This window comes from Staurois parvus, unplaced genomic scaffold, assembly GCF_062004578.1.
Source record: "Staurois parvus isolate SC_StPar_1 unplaced genomic scaffold, SC_StPar_1.0 ptg001698l, whole genome shotgun sequence".
Taxonomy (NCBI): domain Eukaryota; kingdom Metazoa; phylum Chordata; class Amphibia; order Anura; family Ranidae; genus Staurois; species Staurois parvus.
Genome location: NW_028319494.1, coordinates 51,234 through 78,064, shown reverse-complemented (window position 1 = coordinate 78,064; position 26,831 = coordinate 51,234). Strand labels below are relative to the sequence as shown.

The 26,831-nt window shown below is 42.9% G+C and overlaps 1 protein-coding gene across 3 annotated transcripts; it reads left to right on the top strand.

Moving 5' to 3' along the window:
* Positions 1-26,013, top strand: BORCS5 (BLOC-1 related complex subunit 5). 3 transcript variants are annotated; one of them, XM_089663481.1, is made up of 6 exons: positions 1-137; positions 835-911; positions 4,018-4,110; positions 6,212-6,355; positions 21,983-22,140; positions 24,232-26,013. In XM_089663481.1, exons 3-6 carry the CDS (start codon positions 4,056-4,058, stop codon positions 24,460-24,462), a joined length of 588 nt encoding a protein of 195 aa, XP_089519607.1. In that variant the 5' UTR covers positions 1-137; positions 835-911; positions 4,018-4,055; the 3' UTR covers positions 24,463-26,013. The 3 variants fall into 3 exon arrangements, with proteins under 3 accessions (XP_089519607.1, XP_089519608.1, XP_089519609.1); XM_089663482.1 differs by having other exon boundaries at positions 48-155; XM_089663483.1 differs by having other exon boundaries at positions 53-178.
* The last annotated feature ends 818 nt before the right edge of the window (positions 26,014-26,831 follow it).

The window sequence follows — 26,831 nt, the reverse complement described above, 5'->3', positions numbered from 1 at the left end:
AGGCTTGGCTACTTGAGAACTGAGGTTTGGATATCTGAGAACGAGACTTGAGAAGCATAGCCTCATTCTGTTTCCTCTAGAACTAGGAAGACAGACAGAGCAGAGATGATGCCTAGAGCAGAGAAGGCGTGCAGTCGGTGAGCTCAGCTTCCATGGTATTATCTGACCTCTACATAAGGTCTGTCATTTGACTATAGAAAGCGGGGTCCTTACTGGGGTGTGCACCAATTTCTACCATTTCTAACTTGCTAGTCACGTATTCTCTATCTCTTTCACCCTGTAGTTTTAGAAATCTACCTTTCATTACATACTGTGTATTTCTACTGACCAGACTTTTCATAAGTGCTTGGGAAGCGTTGGTCATTGTACGCTGTTCTCTTTGTGACCCTTGCTGCTCTACCGTGATCACGGCTCCTACGTTCCTCCTGTGATCAGCCAAGGAAATGAACTCTGCAATGGTAATGTGGAAACAGTGCATTGGAGCAGCCTATTCATTTAAAAGGGTTTCCGAATGCACCAGAACGGACCAAAAATGTGCATGCTGTATTTTCAGCCATGTTCTACAATGCATGGTAGACATACACCCACATACAACTACATATATACACTGCATATATATACTGTAAACACAGGGATACACCAACAGACTATTCAATACATATTTTCACTGTTTATATCTAAATGTAGGGCAATAAAATAATTACGCTTTACTTTTCAGCAATTTTGAAGAATTTGAATGATGAATGAAGAATGTTGATTAATTACATCTTTAAGTGACATAATATTTGGAAAGAATGATTACTTCACCTTCTCCTCTGTTCTCTAACAATTTAGGACTCTTGCCTGCAACTGATGAATTTGGAAACCCTTTGCACCAAAGAAGAGGTACCCTCCACGCACTGCTGTACAGGGTAAATCATAAATGGAATGTAAAATGAAAGAGTGCTGATGGATTGCTGTAGGTTGACAAAAGAGTCCTATATCATTAGGAGCAGACATTGGATTACCCATTCCATAGATAATTCAACCCCCATTTTAGAAAAGTGCTTTAATCAAGAAGTATTGCTTTAAATTTCTTTACACCTATCACTGCCCCATTGAACAAGAAGCTCAAACACAGCAGGGGGATTCACTGCCGTCAATCATAGCTAGTTTGGAGGGTAGGGTTGAGCCTCAGCTGTCCTGGGTCTCTCTCTCCTCATTGGCTGAGACACAGCAGAAGGAGCCACCGGTCACAGCCAGTGAGCCAATGAGGAGAGAGCAGGGGCCAGGACCCTCTTATGGCCGCATAGAGCGTGACTCGGGAGCGAGCATGCACTAGTGCCCCATTCATAGCAAGTGGCTTGCTATGGTGGGCACTCGGCTGGGGGGGGGGGGGCAACGGCCAGTGGACACGAGAGGAGGAGGATCGGGCCTCCTCTGTGCAGAAATAAAAGTTAACCTTTATAATCACTAGGAAGCACTTTGCTAAAATGGAGGTTGGATTATCTATGGAATGGGTAAACCCTTGTCTGCTCTCTGTAAATGCAGTGGTGCTTGCTTTGGGTTTCCATGATCTGTAGTTACAAATAGACAGCACAGTTTGTATGAAGTTTTCATGTTCTCCCTGTGCTTGCATAGGTTTCCTTGTATTCTCCAAAGACATGCTCTGGTATAAAATGGATCTAGTATGTGTGCATGTGAGATAGGGACCTTAGATTGTAAGCTAAGTGAGAGCAGGGACTGATATGAATATACAGTATACTGTATGTAAGGTGCTGCATAAATTCACATTTATACCTGGAATAATAATGGTCTGTACATTAAATGGAATGAAATCCATGTACACCTCACATCTTATGATGTAATGAAATTTAAATCCCAACTACAGTTACAGTTATGACAGTTAGTAGACTGGGTGCTCAAAAGAAAGCCTCCCACTTAGAGAGACCCTGTCCCTATACTTCACATTTGATTGGTAGCACTTGCAGTAGTTGAAGATGTCTAATTCTGGTCTGTAACAAAGATTTTTTTAAATTTATTTTTTACTTAATATACTGAGTTTTGTCTTGGAAGTGTCCGTGCTTGGTCAAGCTTCTGCTCCTGACCCTGGCCTCCCACTTTCCATACTTGGTGTGTGGGGTTCACACCCTCTGGCCTATTGTGCTCATATTTTAAGGGACAATTTACTGCTGAGTGGGTATAAGAAGGTAATAAGTCCGAACAACCTCAGAAGCATCACTGTTTTCTGATATTTAAATCTTTTTCTGTATTAGTCCAGGGTGGGGGCCCTTCTGTAGCTCCCCATTGGCCAGACTGGCAGGACCAATCTAGATTCCCAGCAAAAGATTTGTATATCAAAGCTCCTCTTAAGCTGCCCAGATATGAAAATATGAATTAAAATTTGGCTGGTTCAGCAGGGACCGGACAAATTTCGATCTATGTATGTCCACTGTGATTAACATCTATGGCTAGCTTTAGTTCTCACCAGAACAGGTATAGTCCCCCTACCTTCCCCATTAGAACATCTTCCCCATGCCATTGACAACTGTAACATTTTCATTTACCCATGACTTTTTGTACCAGTAACAATGGTCACCAGGACAAATGTATATCAACCGCCAAGCCACCACTGCAGTAAAGTTTGTGGTTTTAAAGTGGTTGTAAAGGCTGAAGGTTTTCACCTTAATGCATCCTGTGCATGAAGGTAAGAAACCTTCTGTATTCTGCTCCCCCCCATAGCCCCTCCCTTATACTCACCTGAACCCCCTCCCAATGCATTGATGTGCATGGGAGCCTACGCTGTCCCGGGTCTCTCTTTCCTCATTGGCTGAGACACAGCAGAAGGAGCCACTGGCTCCCACTGCTGTCAGTCACAGCCAGTGAGCCAATGAGGAGAGAGCAGGGGTAGGGACCCTCTTATGGTTGCATAGAGCTGGGCTCAGGAGCGAGCATGCACCAGTGCTCCCATAGCAAATGGCTTGCTATTGGGGGCACTAGTCAAGGGGGAATTTCCAGGACTGCCATCAGGAGACCCGAGAAGAAGAGGAGCAGGGCTGCTCTGTGCAAAACCATTACACGGAATAGGTATGTATGACATGTTTGTTTAAAAAAAAAAAACCCAAACCTTTAGAATCACTTTAAATAGTCTTCATGTAAAAACAATACATTCACAAAGCTTTAAAGCTGAACTTCAGGTAGACTTATAAGACACAAAATAATGCAGCTTTATATTTAGTGATATATCACAAAATGTATTTTGAATACACATAGTGAAAGTACCTGAATCTGACCCAATATCCGCCTCTTGCAGTCCCTGTATAGCAGAGCTCAGACTGCCAGAGAGGGAAGCAGCTAAAGAGTCATTCAGTTCATGTGCTAACAATAACCATTCTAAAAGAGTGACTGAGAGACGAGCTCAGCACTGTGCTGTTTCTCCTTTCACTGTCCAGTCACTGACTTGGAGCAGGTCTAGGATGACCTGGGCTCAGAGGAAGTAGTTTTATGCTAGCCATCCAACCGAGGACATCTAGTGGCAGAAGAAAAGTACTGCAGGGAAAATCTCTGGATTGAATGTATGTATTTGCAGCAAAAGTATTTTTTTTTACTTTCAGTGTTTTTATTAAGGACTTAAAGTACAATCCGTAAAAAACATTATTATGCTAATCAGAATTAATAGTAACGTGACAATAGTCCACCATTACAACAAGAATAGTAGCTGCAAAAGCTGTTTTTATTTTATATCTTTTAATTAGATATTAATTTTTATTGCTTTGTTTTGGGCTTGAGTTCAGCTTTAATGCAAAGATAATGATCTTTATTTTAGCAATGTAGCCAATTGTTAAATCTCTTTGCACTCAACTGAAAATAATTATATAAAAAGGAGCCTTATCCTGGTTTGTTAACTTTGTGAACTGAACCTCTAGTGTCCCTGCAAAATATTTAGGAGAATAGGCTATGCAGAAATGTGACCTGGGTTGTCATGTATGGAGAGGTAATTATACCAGGTCTTCACCATTTTCTGTTTTCTTGCTCTAGAACTGGTGGTAGGTGAGTCGCCGCCAACGCCCTGCATCATGGGAGCAGAGCAGAGCAATGAGCATGACCTTCGGCATGGAGATTCCAACTCTGGTGAGTGTGAGTTCTGGTTTGAGCCTGTGTAAATCAAGGGCTACAGAATGTCAGGCTGGAGTGGTCATTATGTCTGGTTACCCATAGCAATCGTCTAGAATCTCTGCAGAAATTAATTGGGAAGGTGATTAGTTGCTATGGGCAAGGCACAAATGAATGCATAATATGAATGCATTAAAGGCTAGGTTCACCTTTACAGGCACCTTAGAAAAAAAATTAAAAATGCACATTTTTTTTTACCTGCAAAAAAAACCTGCAATTATTTTCTTTTTTTTTTTTTTTTTCAAAAGGTGAACTTATCCATTAATACATCATTACATTTTGTCATGCAAGTACATGCATTGGACTTGGTGCCCACCTTTTGCAACCCCTTTAGAGTAGAGCTCAGGCTGGGATAAGGAGAAGCAGCACAAGATGCAAATCAGTTGTATTGCAGTGCTTATGTGCTAATGAGGGATATACTAATAGGAGAGTGACAGAGAGAGAAAAGCTCATCAGTTTGCTGCTTCTCTCTTCACTGAACAGTTACAGGCTAGAGAAAGGATAATGCTTCTATTTGTTATTAAACTACTGTAACGGAACCGACCCAGACTGCACTTGGGTATTTCCGTTAGACTACCGCTTCTCCGTCCGAACACCGACAACAGACACCACAGCTGACGGTACAAGACTAGACAACACCAATCTTGAAGTAATCCAGAAGGTAAAACTAGTTTATTTGAACACAGATACAAGATACATACACTCAAGGGACAGCCCCCCCCCCCCCCTGCATAATGAAACAGGGAGGGCCAATCTACATTTAGTAACAAGAGACACACAGGTATTCAAACTTCACACCAGCAGACAGTCCCATCAGGAGGGAGGGCTGCTGGAGACCCCCCCCCCCCCATCCCCACTAAGCTAATACACATAAACACATACATCCCATAATAGTTTGCTCCCAAGCCTGACAAACAATAGAACAATGGGATGCACCCACATGGCATTAAACAATCCACAACCTCCACCCCACCTATACATGTATACACAATATTAGGACAGATCACCCTGTACCCCTAACAGGCACACGGTGACTTACACATAATAGGGATATGGGGAGCTGAGACAGGGGTCTCCCCACCTCTCCAAAGGGGGCTGTGTTCCATGGGCCCCCCACCCAAAGTGACTCCCATCACAACTACAGAAGAGAAACATCAGGTCTCTTCCTCTGCCAGACAGGGCTGTGCTATGTGGCAGAGCTGTATAAATCTGGATGGCCAGAAATACAAATCCTTTGACAGTAAAAGCAGCTGTATTTCATTTGTGTATTCAACGGTTAGCCTTTTATTTAGACCTAATCAAGTCATTACTGGGTCTCAGTGCTTCTCTATGCCACGCAGCAAGAATATTGCTGGTGGGAGGGGCCAGCGGGGTGTTCTACATGGCTTCCTGAAAACATCAAGACACCTTGCCTCAGTACTCCTTTCAATAGCAGTAGGTTGGTTCTTGGAAGTAGTTATGTAAATACAAAAATGCCTTGATGGGTGGAGCATTGGGCATTCCTAGGCAGGCTGTATTTGCATGCAGATCACCGTAAGTAATGCCCATGTTTGGTTCTGAGCCTATATGATTGAAAAGATTGAAATCAAATGAATAAAAAGGGGCTGGTCAGGGACAGTCAGGGTAGATGACGCTGGCCATTCTCCAGCCAGGAAATGAGGCAGCTTCAAATGCACATTGTGAGAATCTCAGTGTGCAGTGAAATCAGAGTAAGTAATTTCAGTATAGGAGAGGAGTCGGTACAACTGTACAAGACTGTGGGGACCCACCACACTCCTATTCCATCACATGACTATTTGAATATAAGACATAGTAAAATGGTACTGCGGGCACACAGCTGATGGGGGTTACATACACATAACGGTTTCAAATCTTTCATTTTCTTGTCTGTTTCCCCTTCACTGAAAAGTCTGTGTTTTGGAGGATCTGAACTGTGGAAGTGAAAGTAGTAGTCAGCAATAGCTGAGCCAGCGAGCAGTTGTTGTGACATTTCAGTAGCGGCACCACAAGTCACATGCAAAGTCTTTATGGTTATACTTCTTCATGTTTCTGTTCCCAGCGAATCCCTCCCCAGCCAGACAGAGAGCCAAGATGGATGACATTGTGGTGGTGGCTCCTGGGACACAATCTCACCGGAACATCACAAAAGACCCCGAAGTCATCAAGCTGCAGGAGATCCCCACTTTCCAGCCCCTCCTAAAAGGTCAGAGGCTTTTCTGTCCTGTTATGTGCAATGGGCGATCTCTTACTCCTTCAGACCTGAAATTCCAAGAGGTGCTTTTTATATTTAGAGAAAGTGTAGAATAATTCTCCAGCTGGTCACAGGACAAAAGCAGTCTTTATTACACAATAGGTGAAATCATGCAATCATTAAGTCTGTATCTGAAATGCGTCGTTATCTGAAATGCGTAGTATTTGCTATGTTGAGTTTTACTTGTTGTGTAATCTTGTGATTAGCAGGAAACCTCTACTCTTTATTCTACATATCTATTATTATTATTATTATTATTATACTGGACTTATATAGCGCCGACAGTTTGCTCAGCGCTTTACATTATGGAGGGAGACAATACAGTAACAATACAGTTCAATACAAGAGGGATTCGAGGGCCCTATTCTAGGAGGGAGGGGATAGTGTTACAAGAGGTAATTAGCTGTGGGGGATAAAGTGGTAGAAGGAGTAGGGGATTCCAGTATTAGCTGGGGTCGGCACCTGGCGTGTAGAGTGCAGTAGTGAGAGTGAGCTTCTTATAGTGCCCAATGACGCCACGCGTGTGCTCTCTGCTTGAGTTCCCTAATATGTCCCCTCTGCTTCTGTCTCCCTGCATCTGTCATATTCTTAGTAATGTAAAATAAATGTAAAAAATCAATTGGTATAAGTGTGATCCCATTGTAACCGAAAAGATTCTTGTTTTAAACATTAGGAAAGTGAAAACTTTACGGCTCGTTCACACTTGACTTTATTTCTAACTCTTGCCAAATGCCCCTATAGGGTTTGACAGGCATTAGACAGGTGTTTGGGAAGCATTTCTAATGCTCCACAAACGCCCCATGCACGGTTTTGAGGCGGTTGATAGGCGGTTGATAGGCGTTTGCTAGGCGTTAAAACCGCACCACAAACGCCTATAATGAAGTTAAATGGTATTAAAGCTCCGCACCCGTTTCACAGCCGCATCGCAACTGCGTTGCAAACACCTGCCAGGCGTTTGAGGAGCGGCACCATAGACTTGAATGGGAGGCTTCAACTCCTCCTGACTCGACCAGAGGCATCAGTTTTGCTGCAACGCTATGGTAACGCTTCAGTGTGAACAGCACTGTGTGCTGCCATGTGCAGAATTTTCATAGGTGTTTGAGAAGCATTAAAAACACTTCCCAAACGCCTGTCTGACACCTGATGACAAAGCTAGTGTGAACGTAGCCTTAAGCTGACTTTAAAGCAGCTTATATTATAAAAAAAACAACTTTTCCATTTTCATGATATACCTTAAGTTGGACCCAGTGATGTCATCACTTGATCCTTGTGCTTCTCTATGCAATGCAGGCAGATCATGGCTGGTGGGAGGGGCCTGCAGGGTGCTGTACATAGCTTCCTGAAAACATCACAGGGCCCTACCTCCGTACTCCTCCCAAGAGCCCTCGGCCTTGAGGTAAGCAGTGTGCTGGCTCTTGGGAAGAGTTATGCTAATATCAAAATATCTTGATGGGTGGATGTCTGTCTGGAGGAATGGGCTTTCCTAGGCAGGCTGTAGCATGCAGATCACCATAGGTAACACCCACATGTGAGACTCTGTGATTGAAAAGAACTGAAATCTAGTGAATGAAAGGGGTGGGCCAGGGACAATTGGTCTGGGGAGAAAAGGGCGAGATTATGCTGAATGTCTGTCAGCTAGGAAATGAGGCGAACTCTATATGACTTGCTGCAGCTTCTACTTCACATTGAGAGAAGCTCACAGTGTGCAGTGAAATCAGAGTAAGCAATTTCAGTCCAGAGGAGAAGTCAATACAACTGGGCAAGTCTGAAGAGCAGCTTGTTGTTCTGCTTTAAATGGCTTTTTTTGGCTAGATGCAGGGGTGTCAAACTGGTGGCCCTCCAGCTGTTGCGAAACTACAAGTCCCATCATGCTTCTGCCTTTGGGAGTCATGCTTGTAACTGTCAGTCTTGCAATGCATCATGGGACTTGTAGTTTGGCAACAGCTGGAGGGCCGCCAGTGTAACATCTGTGGGCTAGAGTGTTAAGAGATTAGGACCTCTGTCAGTTTTTTTTTTTTTTTTTTTTTTTGCTGTCTGTGTTAACCCTGGTGCCCGTTATCACTGGGCCTGAAGGTAAGAGAAGATCCAAAAATGTAGTTGTCACCAAAACAGGAAGTGAAGGTGAAATCTTCCAATGGGGACACCAGTGCTGGTGACAGATGTCTGATAGGGGATTCCCTTCTGTTTGCGGAGATTTCTCCCCACTTCCTGCAATGAGGAGGAGAGAAGATTTCTCCCTAATGGGATACAAAATACAAATGAACAAAGATCTGACAGGTGTTTGAGCTATTCTTTGCGCTATACAAAATGAAGGATGGAGGTGTCATTGCCGCCAACAAAAGCCAACTTCATATTCATGGCCATGATTTTAGATTAAAATGGTCAATAAGCCATGTAGTGTACAGAGCAGGCCTAATTATGCTGTAGTGTGATGAGTTTAGAGATCATTTCTGATTGGTCACCCAGACTTACCTTAGGCAGGCCATAGACAGGGCGTTTATCGGCCGAATTTTCGGTCGATAAACGAAAAATCGGTCGGCCCTATTGCCGATGCTGCCACCAATGTTTTTTAGTGGATTTTCCAGCATGACTGATAAAAATAAATGTGAAGATCTGCGAAAAACGGCCGACCGGGTGGCCCCACTAACGGCGTGAATATTGGCCGATTTTTTTTCGTGCGGACGAAAATTTGGCCGATAATCGACCCGTCTATGTTCTGCATTACTTCACATTTGTTGTTCTTTGTTCAAGTTTCTGTCCCAAGATAATCAGATAATAAAATCTATCTCTTCAGGGAAGCTTATCCTGCCTTCAGCTAATACTGGAATCTTCTACTCCTCCTACCAGTCCATCGCCCACAGTTATTACCTTTTGTACCACTAGCCCCTCCCTTCTAGATTGTAGCCCTCTTATATTGAACTGTATTGTTGCTGTTTTGTCTCCCTTTATATTGTAAAGCAATGAGCAAACTGTTGGCGCCATATAAATCCTGAATAATAATAATAATCAGTTTTTTGGAGTTGGTACTAACGATGATCAGTAGGGGGCAGCAGAATTCAGCATCATGCTCACTTTCCATTGAACCTACAGGAGAAATCGAACATATAAATGATAAGTTTTATCTGCTAAGTGAATGTATTTTAGTTCCAGGTGTCAGGCTCTGCGGTATACAGAAAACTGAGAAATCCCTCACCTGTGTATAGATGCATACAATCTGCTTTTTCAAAGCTGGTCTCCTATGCAGGCTAACATTCGATTGCTTAATCTGAGCCCATAACAGATCTCAAGGGTGCCTACTGGTGTTCAGGCAAAATATCGGTCCTGCTCTAATATACAGACATTGTGACCAGTCTGCACTTTAAAGCACAACTCCAGCAAGAACCTTTTTAGTTTTCTGGTTCAATGTTTTTTATTGAAGACTTTTCTAATAGTTACATAGTTAGTCTGGCTAAAAAAAGACAAAAGTCCATCCAGTTCAAGTATTAAAAAAAAAAAAGTTATAATCCTGCACCCACAGTTGATCCAGAGGAAGGCAAAAAAAAACCCAGCAAAGCATGATCCAATTTGCCCCTGCAGGGAAAGAAATTCCTTCCTGATCCCCCAAGAGGCAATCAGATATTCCCTGCATCAACGTTACCTATAAATGTTAGTATCCAGTTATATTCTGTGTATCTAAGAAACAATCCAGGCCTTTTTTAAAGCAATCCACTGAGCTGGCCAGAACCAACTCTTGAGGGAGTCTGTTTCACATTTTCACAGCTCTCACTGTGAAGACACCTTTCCGTGTTTGGAGATTACATTTCTTTTCCTCCAGACATAAAGAGTGCCCCCTTGTCCTCTGTGATGATCTCAGGGTGAATAGCTCTACACCGAGTTCACTATATGAATCCTCCCTGTGTCTCTCTCTCTCCCCCCTCCCTGTCTGTCTCTGTCTCTCTCTCTCCCCTCCCCTGTCTCTCTCTCCCCTCTCTCCCCCTCTCTCTCTCCGCTCCCTCCCTGTCTTTCTCTCTCCCCCCCATGTCTTTCTCTCTCTCTCTCTCTCTCTCCCCTCCCTCTCTGTCCCCTGCCCCCCTCTCTCTCTCCCCCTGTCTTTCTCTCTCTCCCCTCCCTCCCTGCCCCCCGCCCCCCCCACCTATCTCTTCCCCCCTCCCCGTCTCTCTCTCTCCCTTCCCTCCCCGTCTCTCTCTCTCCCTCTCCCTCTCTCCCTCTCCCCCTCCCTCCCTGTCTTTCTCTCCCTCCCTCTCCCCCTCCCTCCCTGTCTTTCTCTCCCTCCCTCTCCCCCTCCCTCCCTGTCTTTCTCTCTCTCCCCCCTCCCCCTCCCTCCCTGTCTTTCTCTCTCTCCCCCCTCCCCCTCCCTCCCTGTCTTTCTCTCTCTCCCCCCTCCCCCTCCCTCCCTGTCTTTCTCTCTCTCCCCCCTCCCCCTCCCTCCCTGTCTTTCTCTCTCTCCCCCCTCCCCCTCCCTCCCTGTCTTTCTCTCTCTCCCCCCTCCCCCTCCCTCCCTGTCATTCTCTCTCTCTCTCTCTCTCTCTCTCTCTCTCTCTCTCCCCCCTCCCCCTCCCCCTGTCTTTCTCTCTCTCTCCCTCTCCCCTCCCTCCCTGTCTTTCTCTCTCTCTCTACCCCTCCCTGTGTGTCTCTGTCTCTCTACCCCTCCCTCTCTCTCTCTATCCCCCCTCCCTCTCTCTCTCTCCCCTCCCCCCCCCCCCCCCCCCCCCCGTCTGTCTGTCTCTCTCTCTTTCTCCCTCTATTTTACCCCTATCCTCCTCCCCCTCTTTCCTTTTTTCTCTTTCCTCTTCTCAGGTTTTGACAATCATTAACTTTACCACAAATTAGCTTTTTACTCTTTAGAAAACTTGTATTAAAATTAGGACCATGCGGTTGTTTTTTTTGGTGGCAAAAAGAAGTTTTAAAACCATGAATTTCCTCATTAGTCTTTGATGATTCCAAAATGCTGCCTGCTCTGTTTGAATTGAGTTTTAATATAAAATCATTTATTAAAATTCAAAGACGTCCATCTGTCATAGCATGAAAGGACTGCCGCAGTGTTTCATGTCCGAAGTTCTGATGTCTTTCAGCATGCTGGCATCCTAATCTCTGTCCTTAATTAATATGTCTCCCTGTCACGTATAAAGCATTTGCGTCCAGAGTTCCTTCTCTGGAGGACCGCTAATCTCTAAGGATGCAGCTTGTTCATCCTCCGGGGGTCCATCGGTCACAGACCCTTGCTTTCTTTTGTGGAGAAAATTCTGATGAAACAACACAAACACTTGTGCCGACCGGACTTTAGACCCAACTTCATTTTCTTCATCTCCTAAGTACCAAATGTTGATTCCTGTTTTCATCCCGGTCTATGTCATCATTTCCCAGAATCCTCTGGGATTAAGGATGAATTCCAGGTATGGAACTTCTACATCGTTACCTTGGTCTAGCTTGTGCCACACCTGTGGGATCCCCTGTGGGGGCTGAATATCAATGCTTTTACAGTGATCTCCATAGGCCTCCAAATCTTGTGTTGACCAGCTGCCTTGCTGCACTGTCCATACTCAGTACAGATTCCATTCAGGGAATGCTTTGTTTTTTCCGAATAAATGCAATGCGTTCTCTGGTTGGACAAGGTGAATCAGAAAATGTGAAGTGTTCTTTAACTGGTGCGCATGCTTAGCAGGGCACCTTCTTTGTTCAGTAAGTAGCAAGATAGCTATACAGCAGGGACCCGGGAAGCTAGAGGTAATTCCAGCTTTCAAGGGGATCCCACAGGTGGAGCACATGCAAACTGACATTGCTGGACCAATGTAACAATGTAAATTCTTTCCAGTGTATGACTAGATAGTGAAAGGAGAAGCTGATGAGCTCAGCTGATTGGCCTCCTGGGCAGTTTCTCCCTCCTTAGTCTGAGCTCTGCTGTACAGGGACTGCATGAGACTAATACCAAGACAGATTTAGGTACTTAGGTACTACTTTAATAATAAAAAAAAACAGGTTCTGATGGAAAAATTGAATCCAGACAATGGTTTGTGTCCTTTATATTTGCCTGGCTGTGTGTGGAGAGCTTGAACCATGTTGTCAGGCAAAAGCTGATTGGACTAGTAGGAAATTTCAGTTTATCATCGGACAAGAATGCCTATTGAGATATTTACTGTTTTTCACATTTTAGATTCAGGAAAGGGCAGGCAAAGTCTCTTTAAAAGAAGTCCTCACACCCCTTTAGAAAAAAATTAAATTCTGCACGGAAAGATTATAGTGAAAAGATCAACACCATGGACACATCATACTAAGCACACTGGACGTTTTTACAGCTTCTGTTTTAGGATTTTGACATTTTTTTGAAGTTTTTTTTCTATAGCTAGTAAACCCCCCCAGCATGTTATCCTATGTGTCCATGCACACATAGACTGTAATCAATGTTTTTTGACTGGTAAAGAAAACCAGGACTAGTGGGTTTCTAGAGGAGTTTTTTAGCTGTAAAAACGCTCTAACGTTGAAAAATGCAGCAAAACGTGGTGAATCGTGGTAAAATGCTGCAAACCAACGTTTTTGGAAGCTTTTTTGACCCAAAAAAAGTTTTGGTAAAAAAAAAACACTAAAAAACCGAAAACCCTGCTACACGCTAATGCAAAAACGCTAAAAAAAGCCGAAAAACTCACGCTTTTAATGTAACTTTACACAGCTAACGTTACCAGTGTTATCAAAATGTCCAGTCAGGGGCGAACTGACAACTCATGGGGCCCCTGTGTCCTTGCCCAAACTCAAAAAAGCCAATGAAAAAAGTACCAGGGGCATCTCATGGGGCCCCCTACTGACCCCGGGCCCTCGAGCAGTGCCCGAGTTTCCAAATGGTCAGTCCACCCCTGCGTCCAGTGTGCATGAGGACTCGCTGTAAGCTATGTCCCTTTTGCTGATAAAGTCAGTTCTTACAATCTGTCTGGATTCAATTAAATCATCTCTTTTGTCCTGATAGACTGGATTTATTTAATAAATTATAAATAACTTCAGAAAAAGGGAAAGGATGAAGGAGGCCAAGAATAAAGTAAAGGTGATTTTTACACAGAGTTTTCCATATATTGTCCAGGAGCAGCAGGTGAATCCAGAAAAGGAACACATCATGCTATCTGTAAAGGCTGGTTTACACTTGCCATTGGGGGGGCGGTAAAATCCCACTCTTTTACTGCCCCTCAACCATTCCCCCTATTGCTGCTAAGGCAGCAGCCAGGGGTGTACATCTACTGTGGCCTCGATGCTATGCATCATGGCCACGGCAGGAATTATACCTCCTGTCACGCTCCGCAGAGCTGTACTGCCCACCAAGCGTGACCTAGGATTGTTGGTGATAATTAGGGGGTTAAAATAGACTGTGAGGAGGCAATACAATGTGGATCATGCTTCAGACAGCAAAGCAAGTCTAAACCCAGCCTGTTTTTAGCTTTAGATAGATTTAGGCTTTCAGTGACTACATCTTCTGAAAGTCTGTGAATCAACTACTCTTTTGGTAAAATCACTTTTTAAGGTTAGTTTTGAACTTTCCTGCTGCTAGATTGTTCCCCCGTGTTCTTGATCCTGGCTTTATATCGAATATGCTGTCCTCCTGAAGATTATTCACATCCTTCATGTACTAGACTTCAGTCATGTCTCCCCTTTCCCTTCTTTCCTCAAGACTGTAAATATAAGGGTCCTGCAGACTCTCCTAATACAGTTTAATCCTCACCTTTCACCAATTTGTTGCTACTCTCTGGACTAGTTCTGTCTTGTCAATAAGTTTTTGTAAGTGAGGTCTCCAGAAATGGACATAGTATTGTACATGAGGATTAAACGGATTTATAAAGGGTATTTTTTCATTAAAATTAGAAAGATTTTATACTTGCCTGCTCTGTGCAATGGTATTGCACAGAGCCTTCCCTCAGCTCTTCTTCAGGTTTCCCTGCTAGCGCTGTTTGCTTTACCTCTTCTGCATGTGCTCCATAGCAAGTTGTGTGTGGCGGCACACATACAGGCACGCTGCTGAGCTTGGCTGTGTGCATCCGCAGACACACACAGCACAACTCTGCCATGCTCCAACCCTCCCCCCCTTCCTGAGAGCAGCCTATGGCTCCTTTTGCTGCCTGTATGTCCTGTAAAAAGAGAAAGATAGAAGAGCGGGGCTAAAGACAGTCCCAGCACTGGATCAATAGAGGACCCAGGAAAGTGTTTAGGGACAGCAAGGGGGAAATTTAGTATTGGAGCATTTTTTTGCCTTAATGCATTAACCACTTTATATTATTATACAGAGGAATCAGGACCTCCTTCCTCCTGCTGGTGATCCCTCTAGTGATAACTACAAATCTTTGTAGAGAAATCAGGATCTCCTCCTTCCTGCTGAGGATCCCTTTTGTGATGAGTAAAGATCTTTAAATGGGAATTGGCAAACCTTGCAGGTGACCCTTCTATTGATAACTAAAGCTCTATATAGAGGAATCAGGACTTCTTCACCCTACTGGGGATACCTTTAGTAACAACTAAAGCTCTATATAGAGGAATCAGGACCTCCCTCTTCTTGCTGGGATCCCTCCAGTGATAACTAAAGCTCTATATAGAGGAATCAGGACCTCCCTCTTCTTGCTGGGATCCCTCCAGTGATAACTAAAGCTCTATATAGAGGAATCAGGACCTCCCTCTTCTTGCTGGGATCCCTCCAGTGATAACTAAAGCTCTATATAGAGGAATCAGGACCTCCCTCTTCTTGCTGGGATTCCTCCAGTGATAACTAAAGCTCTATATAGAGGAATCAGGACTTCTTCCCCCTACTGGGGATACCTTTAGTAACAACTATAGCTCTATATAGGAATCAGGACTTCTTCACCCTACTGGGAATACCTTTAGTAACAACTAAAGCTCTATATAGAGGAATCAGGACCTCTCTCATCTTGCTGGGATTCCTCAAGTGATAACTAAAGCTCTATATAGAGGAATCAGGACTTCTTCACCCTACTGGGGATACCTTTAGTAACAACTAAAGCTCTATATAGAGGAATCAGGACTTCTTCACCCTACTGGGGATACCTTTAGTAACAACTAAAGCTCTATATAGAGGAATCAGGACCTCTCTCTTCTTGCTGGGATTCCTCCAGTGATAACTAAAGCTCTATATAGAGGAATCAGGACTTCTCTCTTCTTGCTGGGATCCCTCAAGTGATAACTAAAGCTCTATATAGAGGAATCAGGACCTTCTTTCTCCAGAAAGTGACAGGTTCACCCCAACATCCCCCCATTAATTTCATCCACTGCCTGGACTCACTTTGCTCAGTTTGTTATCATCTGAAATAAGCACCCCCAAGTATAGTTTTGGCTAACACTGGACCCCCAATGCTGTACTCTGTCATAGGCTTCTTTTTCTCTAAAAGCATTATTTTGCATTTAGAAACGTTGACCTGCAGTTTCTATTGCTTTGACTAATATTGCAGCAATGACAAATAATGTTCCATGTTATAAAATCCTGCAGGAATATCATCCCTATTGCACACCATAGTGTCATCAGACATACCTTACCCACAAAACCTTTATTTATATCACTAACATGAAAGTGGAAGAAAAGTCTAACTATGTCTGCGCTTAGAAAACATCCCCACCCCTCTCTTCCTACCTATCCTGCCTAACCTGTAATGAAAAATGTGTATATTTACTTGTTTTTAAGACTTTGTGCATGCTGGGGCTCTTGTAAACTCTCTGGTAGGAGAGAAGCAGCCGCAAAAACGTTCCTGAGCCATGTTTTTTCAAAATGGTGTAGGCACATCAATCATTTATTCATTTCATTGACCTGAATATTAATTTATTCTGGCCATTGAAATGAAAAAAAATGCTAAGATGCTAAACATGCCTAGAATTAACGCATGTTTAGACAAATTGCATGCGTTTACCTGTATTTAGGCACATCAGTTGTTTTTTTTCTGTGAAAATTTTCCTCTCTTGAGCACACAAGTGATGTTTTTTTCTGCCTCTAAACTCCTGTAAACACCTATAGTGTGCATGAACACATAGATTAACATGGAGGAGAGTTTAGAGGCAGAGAAAAAAAAAAAAAGCTCAAAGGCTTGTAAAAATAGCGTCTTTAAGCTCACGTGTGTATTGGGCCTAATCTGTTCCAGCCATGTAATCCCCCAGCTCTGGCTCCCCTGTGTCAATAAGCAGTGGCTGCAGGGGAGAGGAGGAAAGGGTGACAACAGCTGGTTAATGGGAGCCTATGGGTGATGTCACTGCTCCCACAATTCAGAGCCATTGTTACACATACCAGACCATAGCAGATTAAAAATAACTAAGTATACAGATCTTTTTTTAAACACATTAGGTAGTAGACGGGAGGGAATGTTTATAAGAAAAGATGTAGTTAGGCTTTTCTTCCACATTAGATAATAGACATGTGCGGTTCGTTTTGTTCCCATTGAAATTCAGAATGAAATTTTCATTATTCGGAGATTCGGATGTATCTGAATTTCCAAATTACAAAGGTAACAAATTTCATCTAATACAAAAAAACTAAACAAAATTTCTTCCAAAATTCAAATTGAATTCGGAGCAAAATCAAATTTGAAAACAATTGCAAAATATTAACATATTACTGATTTCCTCCAAAGCCTATGTGTATTAGTGTTAGAGTAGAGCCATTTTCCAAAATTCAAGTTTTAGAAAATAATTTTAATAGAAAAGAATAGAATAGAAAAAAAAAAAGAATAGATTGGAATAGAAAAAAATTGAATACAAAGACTAGAATAGAAAAAAATACAATACAAAGAATATACCCGTCTTCGGAAATTCGATTTTTAAAAAGAATAGAATAAAGCAGAATAGAAAAGAATAGAGTAAAATAAAATAGAAAATAACAGAATAGAATAAAATGGAATAGAAAATAAAGGAATAGAATAGACCAGAACAGAAAATAAAAGAATAGAATAGAACTTCCAAAATTCAAATTTTAAATAGAGTTGAACCAGCTATTCTACACAATGAATTTGGATCGATTCATTATTTTCAATTCAAATTTGATTCAAACACTTCAAATCCATTGGAAAAATTTGAATCTGGTCAAAAATGAGTAAACAAAACTAAGCTAAACGAATTTCGTTATGAATGAAATTAAACAAAATTAGTAACTTAACGAAGCGATCCCAAACGAAAGGAAACAAATTTTTATACATTGGGCACGTGTCTATTAATCAGAACAGGGCCTTGTAATGATTCTTGTGGTACACCACTAGGGACTGGTCTCCAAATGAACCCAATTTAGAGCCACATTCGGATCAATATCCTTTAGCTGTGTATCCACTGAGCCACACAAGGGTTAAGTCGTATCTTTTACAACTTTTATGGCACAGTTGCCAGAGTTTAAATACTTTTTATCCCCATAAAACTTAATTGTGAACCTAATCTTTATCATTTAAAAATTATCTAGATGATTGCAGCATGAATATTACAGCAAAACCTACTTTAGTAACATTTTTGGGCTGAATACAAGCGAAGCCTGATACCCATGTGGCCAGGAGCAGAGTGAGATATCCGGTAAAAAGCTGATCATCTAGAAATTCCCATGAAATAAAGTATTCTTTTCCCGACTGCAAATGACGCCATTCTGTTTTGTGTTGCCCTGATTTAAATAGGCCCTGGGCCTGACAATAAGTGGGGGGAGGGGGGAGCTGATCTTTGTATGACATCAGCCGATAAGAATGGAGTGAGGTCAGCCCTGGCTGCAGACATCCCTGCCTGCTTAACCCTTCACTGTCACAGCTCCCTGCAATCCCAAGATCTCTGATCTGTGCATGGGAACATCTGATAGGCAGAAATCTCCTGTTCATAGATCTGTATGGAGAATCCTCATATATGTACACAAAGGAAGGCATGACATTACTGGGGAGTAGAGGAGCCTTATTACAGCAGGGTGAAGTGAAAAGTTCAAATGAAAGGAAACCCTAACCGAACAATACTTATTTTGCTGAAGTACAAAATGCCGTTTACAACTTGCTTATTGTCATACTATTTTCATTCTTTGATGCATCTGAGTGCTGATGATCTCAAGCAAAAGGTTAAAGTAGATGTAAATCCTAAAAAAAGGTATTTTTAGTTTACGTTGTGCACTGTGTATCATAAACAAATTATTATTATTTTTTTTTTAATAAAAAACCTTTTTAATCTTATATTACATCTCAATGATGTTGATCCACTGTGGCCTCTTTGCAGCCACGTCCTGTCCATATGCACCTAAAGGATGGCTGCATGGCATTTCTCAGGACAGGTTTCCTGGAGGTGACAACTGTGGACCATGCATAGGTAATGTGAGTTGAAATGCTCACTTTGAGTCTCCTTCAGAAGCCCATGTGACAATGCAGGAGCACAGTTGGGAGACGGGTACAGAGAGTTGTCAACTTATAACAGGAAGAGCTTGAATAAGGACCTTCATGGTAGGATTGTCAGGGATTATTTAAACAAAAATTGCAGGTTTAAAATGACTGAAAGTGCATTTTGAAATGATAATAACATGGTAAACATTTTATGAGATTTTAGTGATTGGGTTTACATCTATTTTATTTTGAATTTTTTTTTTTTATCGTCTTTTATTAAATCTCATTTTAGTACATAAACAAATAACAATATACAATTTCTCACAATATCTTTAATCCCACTAAATATTATAAACCTTCCTATCTAACACCAAACCCCTATCCATCCTTCTCTACTCACCCATTAATTACCCTGTCCACCTCCTTTTTAACCATTCCTATCTTAACCTGTCTATTACTCCCATACACATCCCTACCAGGGGGGGACTGACCATTTGGAAACTCGGGCACTGCCCGAGGGCCCGGTGTCAGTAGGAGCCCCACGAGATGCCCCTGGTACCTTTTTCATAGGCTTTTTTGAGTTTGGGCAAGGACACAGGGGCCCCATGATCCCCTATTGCCCGGGGGCCCCATGAGTTGTCAGTCCGGCCCTGATCCCTACATTATCTTCTCCCATTACGGTTTACATCTATTTTAAAGCTGAACTCCAGGCAAAACAAATATCATCTAAATATACGAGTCATGTGTATTCTTCTTTGAATCTTGGTATGATTTGTCTATTTCTTCCATCTGTGCAGTAGTCCAGTGTGAAACTTTACCTCTGTGCAGGAGCTTCCTGTAATAAAGACCAGTCACTGTGGCTCTCTCTCCATGTGCAGGATGACTGGTCTTGTGTCTGCCCCCTCCTGTAGTTTTCTGCAGGCAGCCGGTAGTGGGTGAGACCTGCTGGGTTCATCTCATGGCTCTGCTCTCTGCATAGATCATGTACAATTAATTTTTACATCAAATTTGATTAAGTTTTAGTCAGTCTTTTGACTAAAATGCCATTTTAGTTTTAGTCGTATTTTAGTCATCCAAATTGTTTTAGTTTTTGTTAGATTTTAGTTGACTAAAATCTCCAGTACATTTTAGCTGACTAAAATCTAATGGGTTTATGTAAATTGTAATACATTATTTAAGCATTTCTCTAGAATTTCCAACTCATATACTCCTGGAGTAAAAAAAAATCTAATATGTTATTTATGGTATTAAGGTTTGAACATGCACTAAAGACACAGATTTAAACTGCAAGTGGGGATGGGGAAGTAAAATGGGAGTGAGGGATTACTTAGGGCAGAGTGATTTATACTTTGGGGATTGGGAGGTGACCTGAATGTGAGGATGGTGAAGTAAATGGGAGTGAGGGAGTACTCAGGGCAGGGTGCTTTATACTTTGGGAATTGGGAGGTGACCTGAACGTGAGGATGGGGAAGTAAATGGGAGTGAGGGAGTACTCAGGGCAGGTGCATTATACTTTGGGGATTGGGAGGTGACCTGAACGTGAGGATGGGGAAGTAAATGGGAGTGAGGGAGTACTCAGGGCAGGTGCATTATACTTTGGGGATTGGGAGGTGACCTGAACGTGAGGATGGGGAAGTAAATGGGAGTGAGGGAGTACTCAGGGCAGGTGCATTATACTTTGGGGATTGGGAGGTGACCTGAACGTGAGGATGGGGAAGTAAATGGGAGTGAGGTAGTGTACAGGGCAGGGTGCGTTATACTTTGGGGATTGGGAGGTGACCAGAAAGTGAGGATGGGGAAGTAAATGGGAGTGAGGTAGTGCACAAGACAGGGAACTGGATGGTCTGGGGAGGCTGGTGTTTTACACAGTGCTAAGCACTGTTACCTTGATGGCGGAAGAAACACTCATCACATTTAGAGAGATGTGAATCCAACGAAGGAGTTCCTATTTTGTGGTTTACAGGTCATTGTTCCAGAACTTCCAGGCAGCAGACAGACAGAGGAAGCCTGCGTCTCTCGGCCATTACAGCTTGCCGATAGAGTCAGGGGGCTGGGGCTTTAACAGATAGGCAGAGCTCTGATGAAAGCTGAAGTTCAGATGGGTAAACATCCCTCCCTCATATTTTCATTCCATTTTTGTTGCTTGAAAAAAATTGCAATTGATTTTTGTTTAATTTTTGTCAATGAAAACATGCAATTGATGAAAATTATGACAAAAATATTTTTGGCAAAGAAAATCACACTGGTACAACATAGTGTTTATTTCACTGCTGAATTTAAAAAGTAATAACAGTTTGCAAAGGTGTTTAGTGCACACAAAGTGGATTTTTATCTGTTGTGGATATACAGAGAAATATATTTAGATTCACCTTTTCACGAAAAATGAAGAGGTGAATTAACTCCGAATATCCTATCCAATTCTATGCATCGTGCTGCACATAGCGGCTGTGATGCCCCTTGTCATTTGTGTAGCGGTTCATACACTGCAATACACCGCCCAAAAGTCACTATCCATCATAATGTTTGCAGTGACAAGCGCTCATCAGTCAGCACAGCCTTGTGGCCGTGCTGACCAATGAGAAGCACATCTAAGGCTTCTTTTTTTTTGGAAACATGTCCCAGAAGAAAGAAGTGCTTCTCCTGATCATGCCGATCAATGAGTGCTTGCCATTCTGAGTATTCTTTCGTTTTTAAAGCAAACTCTTAGACAGGGCCAAATTGGTTGTTTTGCAGGCTGGCTGGTAAGTGTTGCTGGGAAATCCTCTGTTTGTCTGTGATGTGCATTGCCCTTCCATGTGCACCTTACTGCTAAGTCTGGTTATAGATTGGGACAGTTGCCATTTTTTTCGAGTGGAAAACGGCTGGTAAAATATAATGCCACATTTCATTTGTCAGTTTTATAAATAAGGCTTATAGATTGTTCACTTATAAAAGTGAACGTTCACCAAACTAAGTCAGTGAGCTCATTCTCTTCATTCATCCAATCATGTACAAGAAGAAAAATCCAGTTTATTTAAATCTGAGCTCCAGCCTTCCCTTTAGTTGTACAGACTCCTCTGCTGTACTGAAATTGCTTACTCTGATTTCACTGCACACTGTGAGCTTCACACATTGTGCATTAGAAACTGCAGCAAGTTAGACAGAGCCCACTTAATTTCCTGGCTGAATGATGTCCATCATTATCTAGCTCTTTCCTCCTCAGCCGGCCTGTCCTGGGCTCATTGGATTTCTAATGCATCTGAGTCTTAATCTGGTCTTGCTTACCCCTTTGTTCTTCTTGCAGGTCTTCTGAGCGGCCAGACGTCCCCACCCAATGTACGTCTGGAGCGTCTTGACTCCCCGCAGGTGCTGCAGCTGTGTGTGCGCTACCAAGATCATCTACACCAGTGCGCTGAGGCAGTAGCCTTCGACCAGAACGCACTGGTAAAACGTATAAAAGAGGTAAGCGCGATCAGAGAGGAGCACAGTAGGGTGCGCATACAACAGCCATTATTACATGTCTTGGTACTCATGTTGACACTCTAGTTTTCTGTGACAACAGTTTTTGCATCTAACTGATCATATGGGCATGCATGGATGTTTTCATATGGGTGGAATTTGGGCAAGACCATAAAAACAGCACTGACATGGTATGGCCTCATGCACACGGGTACTTTCATGCATCAAATGTAAATTATGGCTGTATTTTCGTGTTTGGGAGCCCCAGCTGCTGTATACAACTGCCCATAGTAATTAATGACTGTATGCAGGTTTGCATTGCTACTTGCCTAAACCAGCACATGCATAAAGCCATACGCCCCCTGGATGCAGACTTTCTGCATTCAGGGTTATATGACCGTATTCATGAATGGATTTATGCAGAAAGCTGTGTAAGCCTGTGTACAGCCATTAATTATTATGGGCAGCTGTATGCACCATCTGTGTCTCCTGGGCACAGAAATATGCCCACAATTTGTTAGATGCCCAAAAAGCACCCATGTGTATGTGGCTTAACATGCAGGCTGAATTCACACTATGTGCATTGTGTTTAGCACACTTTAAGGTTTACACCTTTCCCTGTTTGATGTTTGAATTTTTATGCACATTTTAAGGAGTGTATTAATGCATGTTTATGCGTGTTATGTGCTGCTTTGTTGGGTTCTGTCAGTCAAGGTAATGCAGAGTAAAGTTGAGGTTGTTTCGGGAGGGGCTGCTTACCATGTGCTGGAAATGTTATTAAATGCATGTTACATGTGTTTATATGTGCTGCCATTGCCATCCATGGGGCGTATAACACATGTTGATAGGCTAAAAAAACGGACTTGAACACTGCGCAGAGCACAGATGTGGACTAACATCGAAAACAATGGCAAAGTTGTGTGCATGCTTTGACTTGTTACAGTGTGCGTGTTAGTGTTACTAATCCCAGGAGCCTGCATTCACTATATCTGGTCTCCCGCAGTGCGTAGAACATGGAAATGCAATTATTTTAGTAAATATAAACTGCTAAATACCTTTTCTCATAAGCAGTATATAGCAGTCTTGTGACTTTTATCAGTGTCCAGCCAAGCACTGGTTAATCTTGTAGGAGGAGTTTTTATTCTTCTCTGACTGTCCTATGAGGCTGCCTGACCCCTGACCCTCTGTCTGGACAGTGCTGATTGGCCCTGTGCTGATCACATGCACCCTCCCAAAGAAAAAAAAACCTCTAACAATACATACTAAACTGAGCATGTGCAGAGTGACTCCTATAGCTCTTTACTATCAGGAGCAGAGAAGACAGAATCAAACAACCTTTTTGCAAATTGAGGATTAACCCCTTAGGTTCCACAGTGAGTATTACTGCATATACAGACTGATTTTACTGTTGTAGGTTTAGTAACATTTTAAATCGCAAAGGTATGAAGGTTCCCATATGCACCTTTTGCAGCTGATGGGTGTTGATATGCATTTAATGCATTGCATTGATGTACATTTGTTTCCCCACAGCAGAAACCAAAATACTTTGTTTTCATTAATGAGCGCACCAGCACACTATGACACATTGTATACCATTACAGAGGGTTGTGCTGCATTGAAACCAATCAGCTTCCAGGTTTTATTGTCAAAGCTTAATTGAACAAGCTGAAGTTAGAAGCTGATTGGCTAGCAAGCATAACTGCACAAGATTTTGCACTCTAGTTTTAATAAATTAATCTCCTTATGTCAGTCAATGGGGAAAGTTCTAGTGGCCAGGATGCCAGAGTACATAGTGACTTGCTCCATCCCCCTACATCAGCATACTACTCCAGGCCAACTTGATCTGCTTTACACAGGCAACCAAAGGGGAAGTCTTGTATAAAGGTTAACCACAGAAAAAGTGATAGGATGATGGGATAAGGATGACGGCTTTAGGCATTACCTTTTAAAAGCTGGCCAGTAATGGCAGCTCCCATGTTTCTATGCAGATAGGTCCCCTTTTAAATTGAGCAACATTGGATTTGGGGGGTCGGCGTCTTGTGGACATTTTTGTAATGCAAATTGTATCATTTTCTTCTCTTACTCATGCGACAGATGGACGCTTCTGTAGATACCCTGTACAGCTACATGCAGGAACGCCAAAAGCGTTTTGCCAAATATGCCGAGCAGATCCAGAAGGTGAACGAGATGTCAGCCATTTTGAGACGGATTCAGATGGGGATCGATCAGACGGTGCCACTGATGGAGAAGCTAAATGCTATGCTGCCTGACAGCGAGAGACTGGAGCCATTCTGCATGAGTCCAGACAGGGAGCATAAACCTTAAAGACCCGCATCTTTTTTCATACATTGCGCCAGAGAGAAGCGAGTAAGATCGTTACGGGGGGCAACAGACAGACCCGAATTTCACTCGCTTTTATAGACCCTCCTCAGGGCCCCAAGTCTGAAGACACGAGGCTTGCTGGGATGACTCAGAGTCCCCAGCCTGCTCTATTCCTGAGCTTTAAAAGTGCTGCACATGGCCCAGGCAGTTAAACTAAAAGGTGTTCTATAAATCTATTAAAACTTTCTGTGCATCTAGGAGACAACCCCTCATTCAAAGTGGTGTGGTGTAAAACATAAGTGGGCTGCCTCTTAGGGCTTCTAAAGTGAGCTTGGGAGTATAAACATTAGAGCTGCCTATCTCTGGGGCTATCATTCTGATCCTGGGAGTATAAAAAAACTGAAGCTGCCCTTCTAAACCTGACTTTGATATTTAGTGCGTCACCTATCTGCAACACGTATGCAGAACAAGAGTCCAGACATCATTGGCTGCATGCTTGTTCTAGTCAAGTGATTGGCTAGGTACAAGCAGCGAAATGATGGCACCCATACAAGCAAAGTGTCATTACTTGCTGGTGTCTGGTGGTCTTTGGGGAAAAATGCCATGTTTTTGCCCCTTGATTAAAGTGGACTTTTTCCCCATGCCCATGAAAATTATTTCACTATATGACAGTTATCCAATGTACTTACAAGACCAGCGAATCCTACATTGTCCTTTCCTGGTGCAATGTCATAAACATTACATGTTGCCATAGTCAGGAGCTATCACAAGGCATCTATGGTCCTGCAGCCTTCTAGGGTGTGTGACATTTTATCCTAGGAGGCTCGGTGCGGAAAAGGCTACATCACCCATACCTAGGCGGGGAAGAAGTAAGTTAAACACATATGGTTTGAGTCAGGGGTGGACTGACAACTCATGGGGTCCCCGGGCAATAGGGGATCATGGGGCTCCTGTGTCCTTGCCCAAACTCAAGCCTATGAAAAAGGTACCAGGGGCATCTCATGGGGCCCCATACTGACCCCGGGCCCTCGGGCGATGCCCGAGTTTCCAAATGGTCAGTCCACCCCTGGTTTGAGTGATTGTAAAGATGTGGGTAGCAAAAAATATTGTGAAATCTGATGTATCACAGGCAATTAGAGGGAAAAATGATTTTCAAGCATCCAGTTTGATTTTTGATTAGAGATCATTTGCTTTTTGGAACAGAACATAGTTACATTTTTTTGTGACTGTTTACATCTCTTATGTTTATTTGCATCTTCCTTGGTAGAAAGAGAATTGTCCCCTTGCACCGTAAACACCATCCAGTTCCTGAATTCTGAACTCTCTTGTCATCCTGGAGAACTGAGCACCACATTCTCAATGACAGGGCAGCTGCTGCACATTATGCTCTACAAATGGGTACGAGAGGGAATTTATTGTGTATGTAAATATTCAGCCAGATTTCTGTGATGTTTTTGTTTTAGGAATATGATCTGTGACATTCATCTCCATCCATACAAACTGTTTTGTGCACATTGTCCATGCACAGCTATTAAAATATTTATAACAACTTTATCTGCAAGTCTGTGACTGACTTTTGGTGAGAGCACTCTGTCTTCTAGACAATATATATTAAATGTTTGCCTGTCAGAAGATTTGTAAAGGTATTGTACATTGATTGCACATTTATGCCTCTCCCCCATGCAGGGGCATATTTACCACAAGGCAAACAAAGCATTTGCCTAGGGCGGCATTTTTCAGGGGGGCAGTGCTGCCCCCGAAAGAATGGATGGAAGATGGGACACACGCAGCATGGGGACCAGGTGGGATCTGAGAGAGGCTCCTTGATGGTGTATGCAGAGCCTGACTCTTGTTCACGGGGATGTCCAAAACTGTGAGGGGGAGTGTCTTCTCTCTCACCAGGGTGGGGTGAGATTGCCACTGTATGGGGGGTGGTGGTAATGGAAGGCTCTTCTGGGTGGGGTGTTGTTGATCAATGTCCGGCTCCCTTTGTGGGGGAGGGGGGCGTTGGTCGGTGTCAGGGTCTCTCTGTGAAGGGGGGGAGCCAATTTTTGTGTTGCCTAGGGCAGAACAAAACCTAAATACACCACTGCCCCCACTCTGTTCTTTGGCCTATTTCTGGTCTTCTTTCGACTGGCAGTGCCAATCTTGAGCTCAGTCTCCCTTGTGTGGAGTCTAAAGTTTCCAAACTTACAAAGATGGAAACTTGAAGCTGAACTTCAGCTGCAACAGACCCAACTTCAGAGTGCCACTGCAAGAACCTTGTGGACAAAAGCTACATCAGCAGAAGATCAAATGTCCACCTGGTAGAACTTTGAAAAGGTGTAAACAGAGAACCATGTGTGGTGGCCTTACAAAGCTGTGCTACAGAG

What these genes read in the sequence shown, in the direction of transcription:
- BORCS5 (XM_089663481.1), top strand. Translation starts at nt 4,056, where the DNA reads ATGGGAGCAGAGCAGAGCAATGAGCATGACCTTCGGCATGGAGATTCC. An exon ending in GCATGGAGATTCCAACTCTG is followed by an intron (nt 4,111 to 6,211) that starts GTGAGTGTGAGT and finishes TTCTGTTCCCAG; the next exon opens with CGAATCCCTCCCCAGCCAGA. An exon ending in TGGTAAAACGTATAAAAGAG is followed by an intron (nt 22,141 to 24,231) that starts GTAAGCGCGATC and finishes CTCATGCGACAG; the next exon opens with ATGGACGCTTCTGTAGATAC.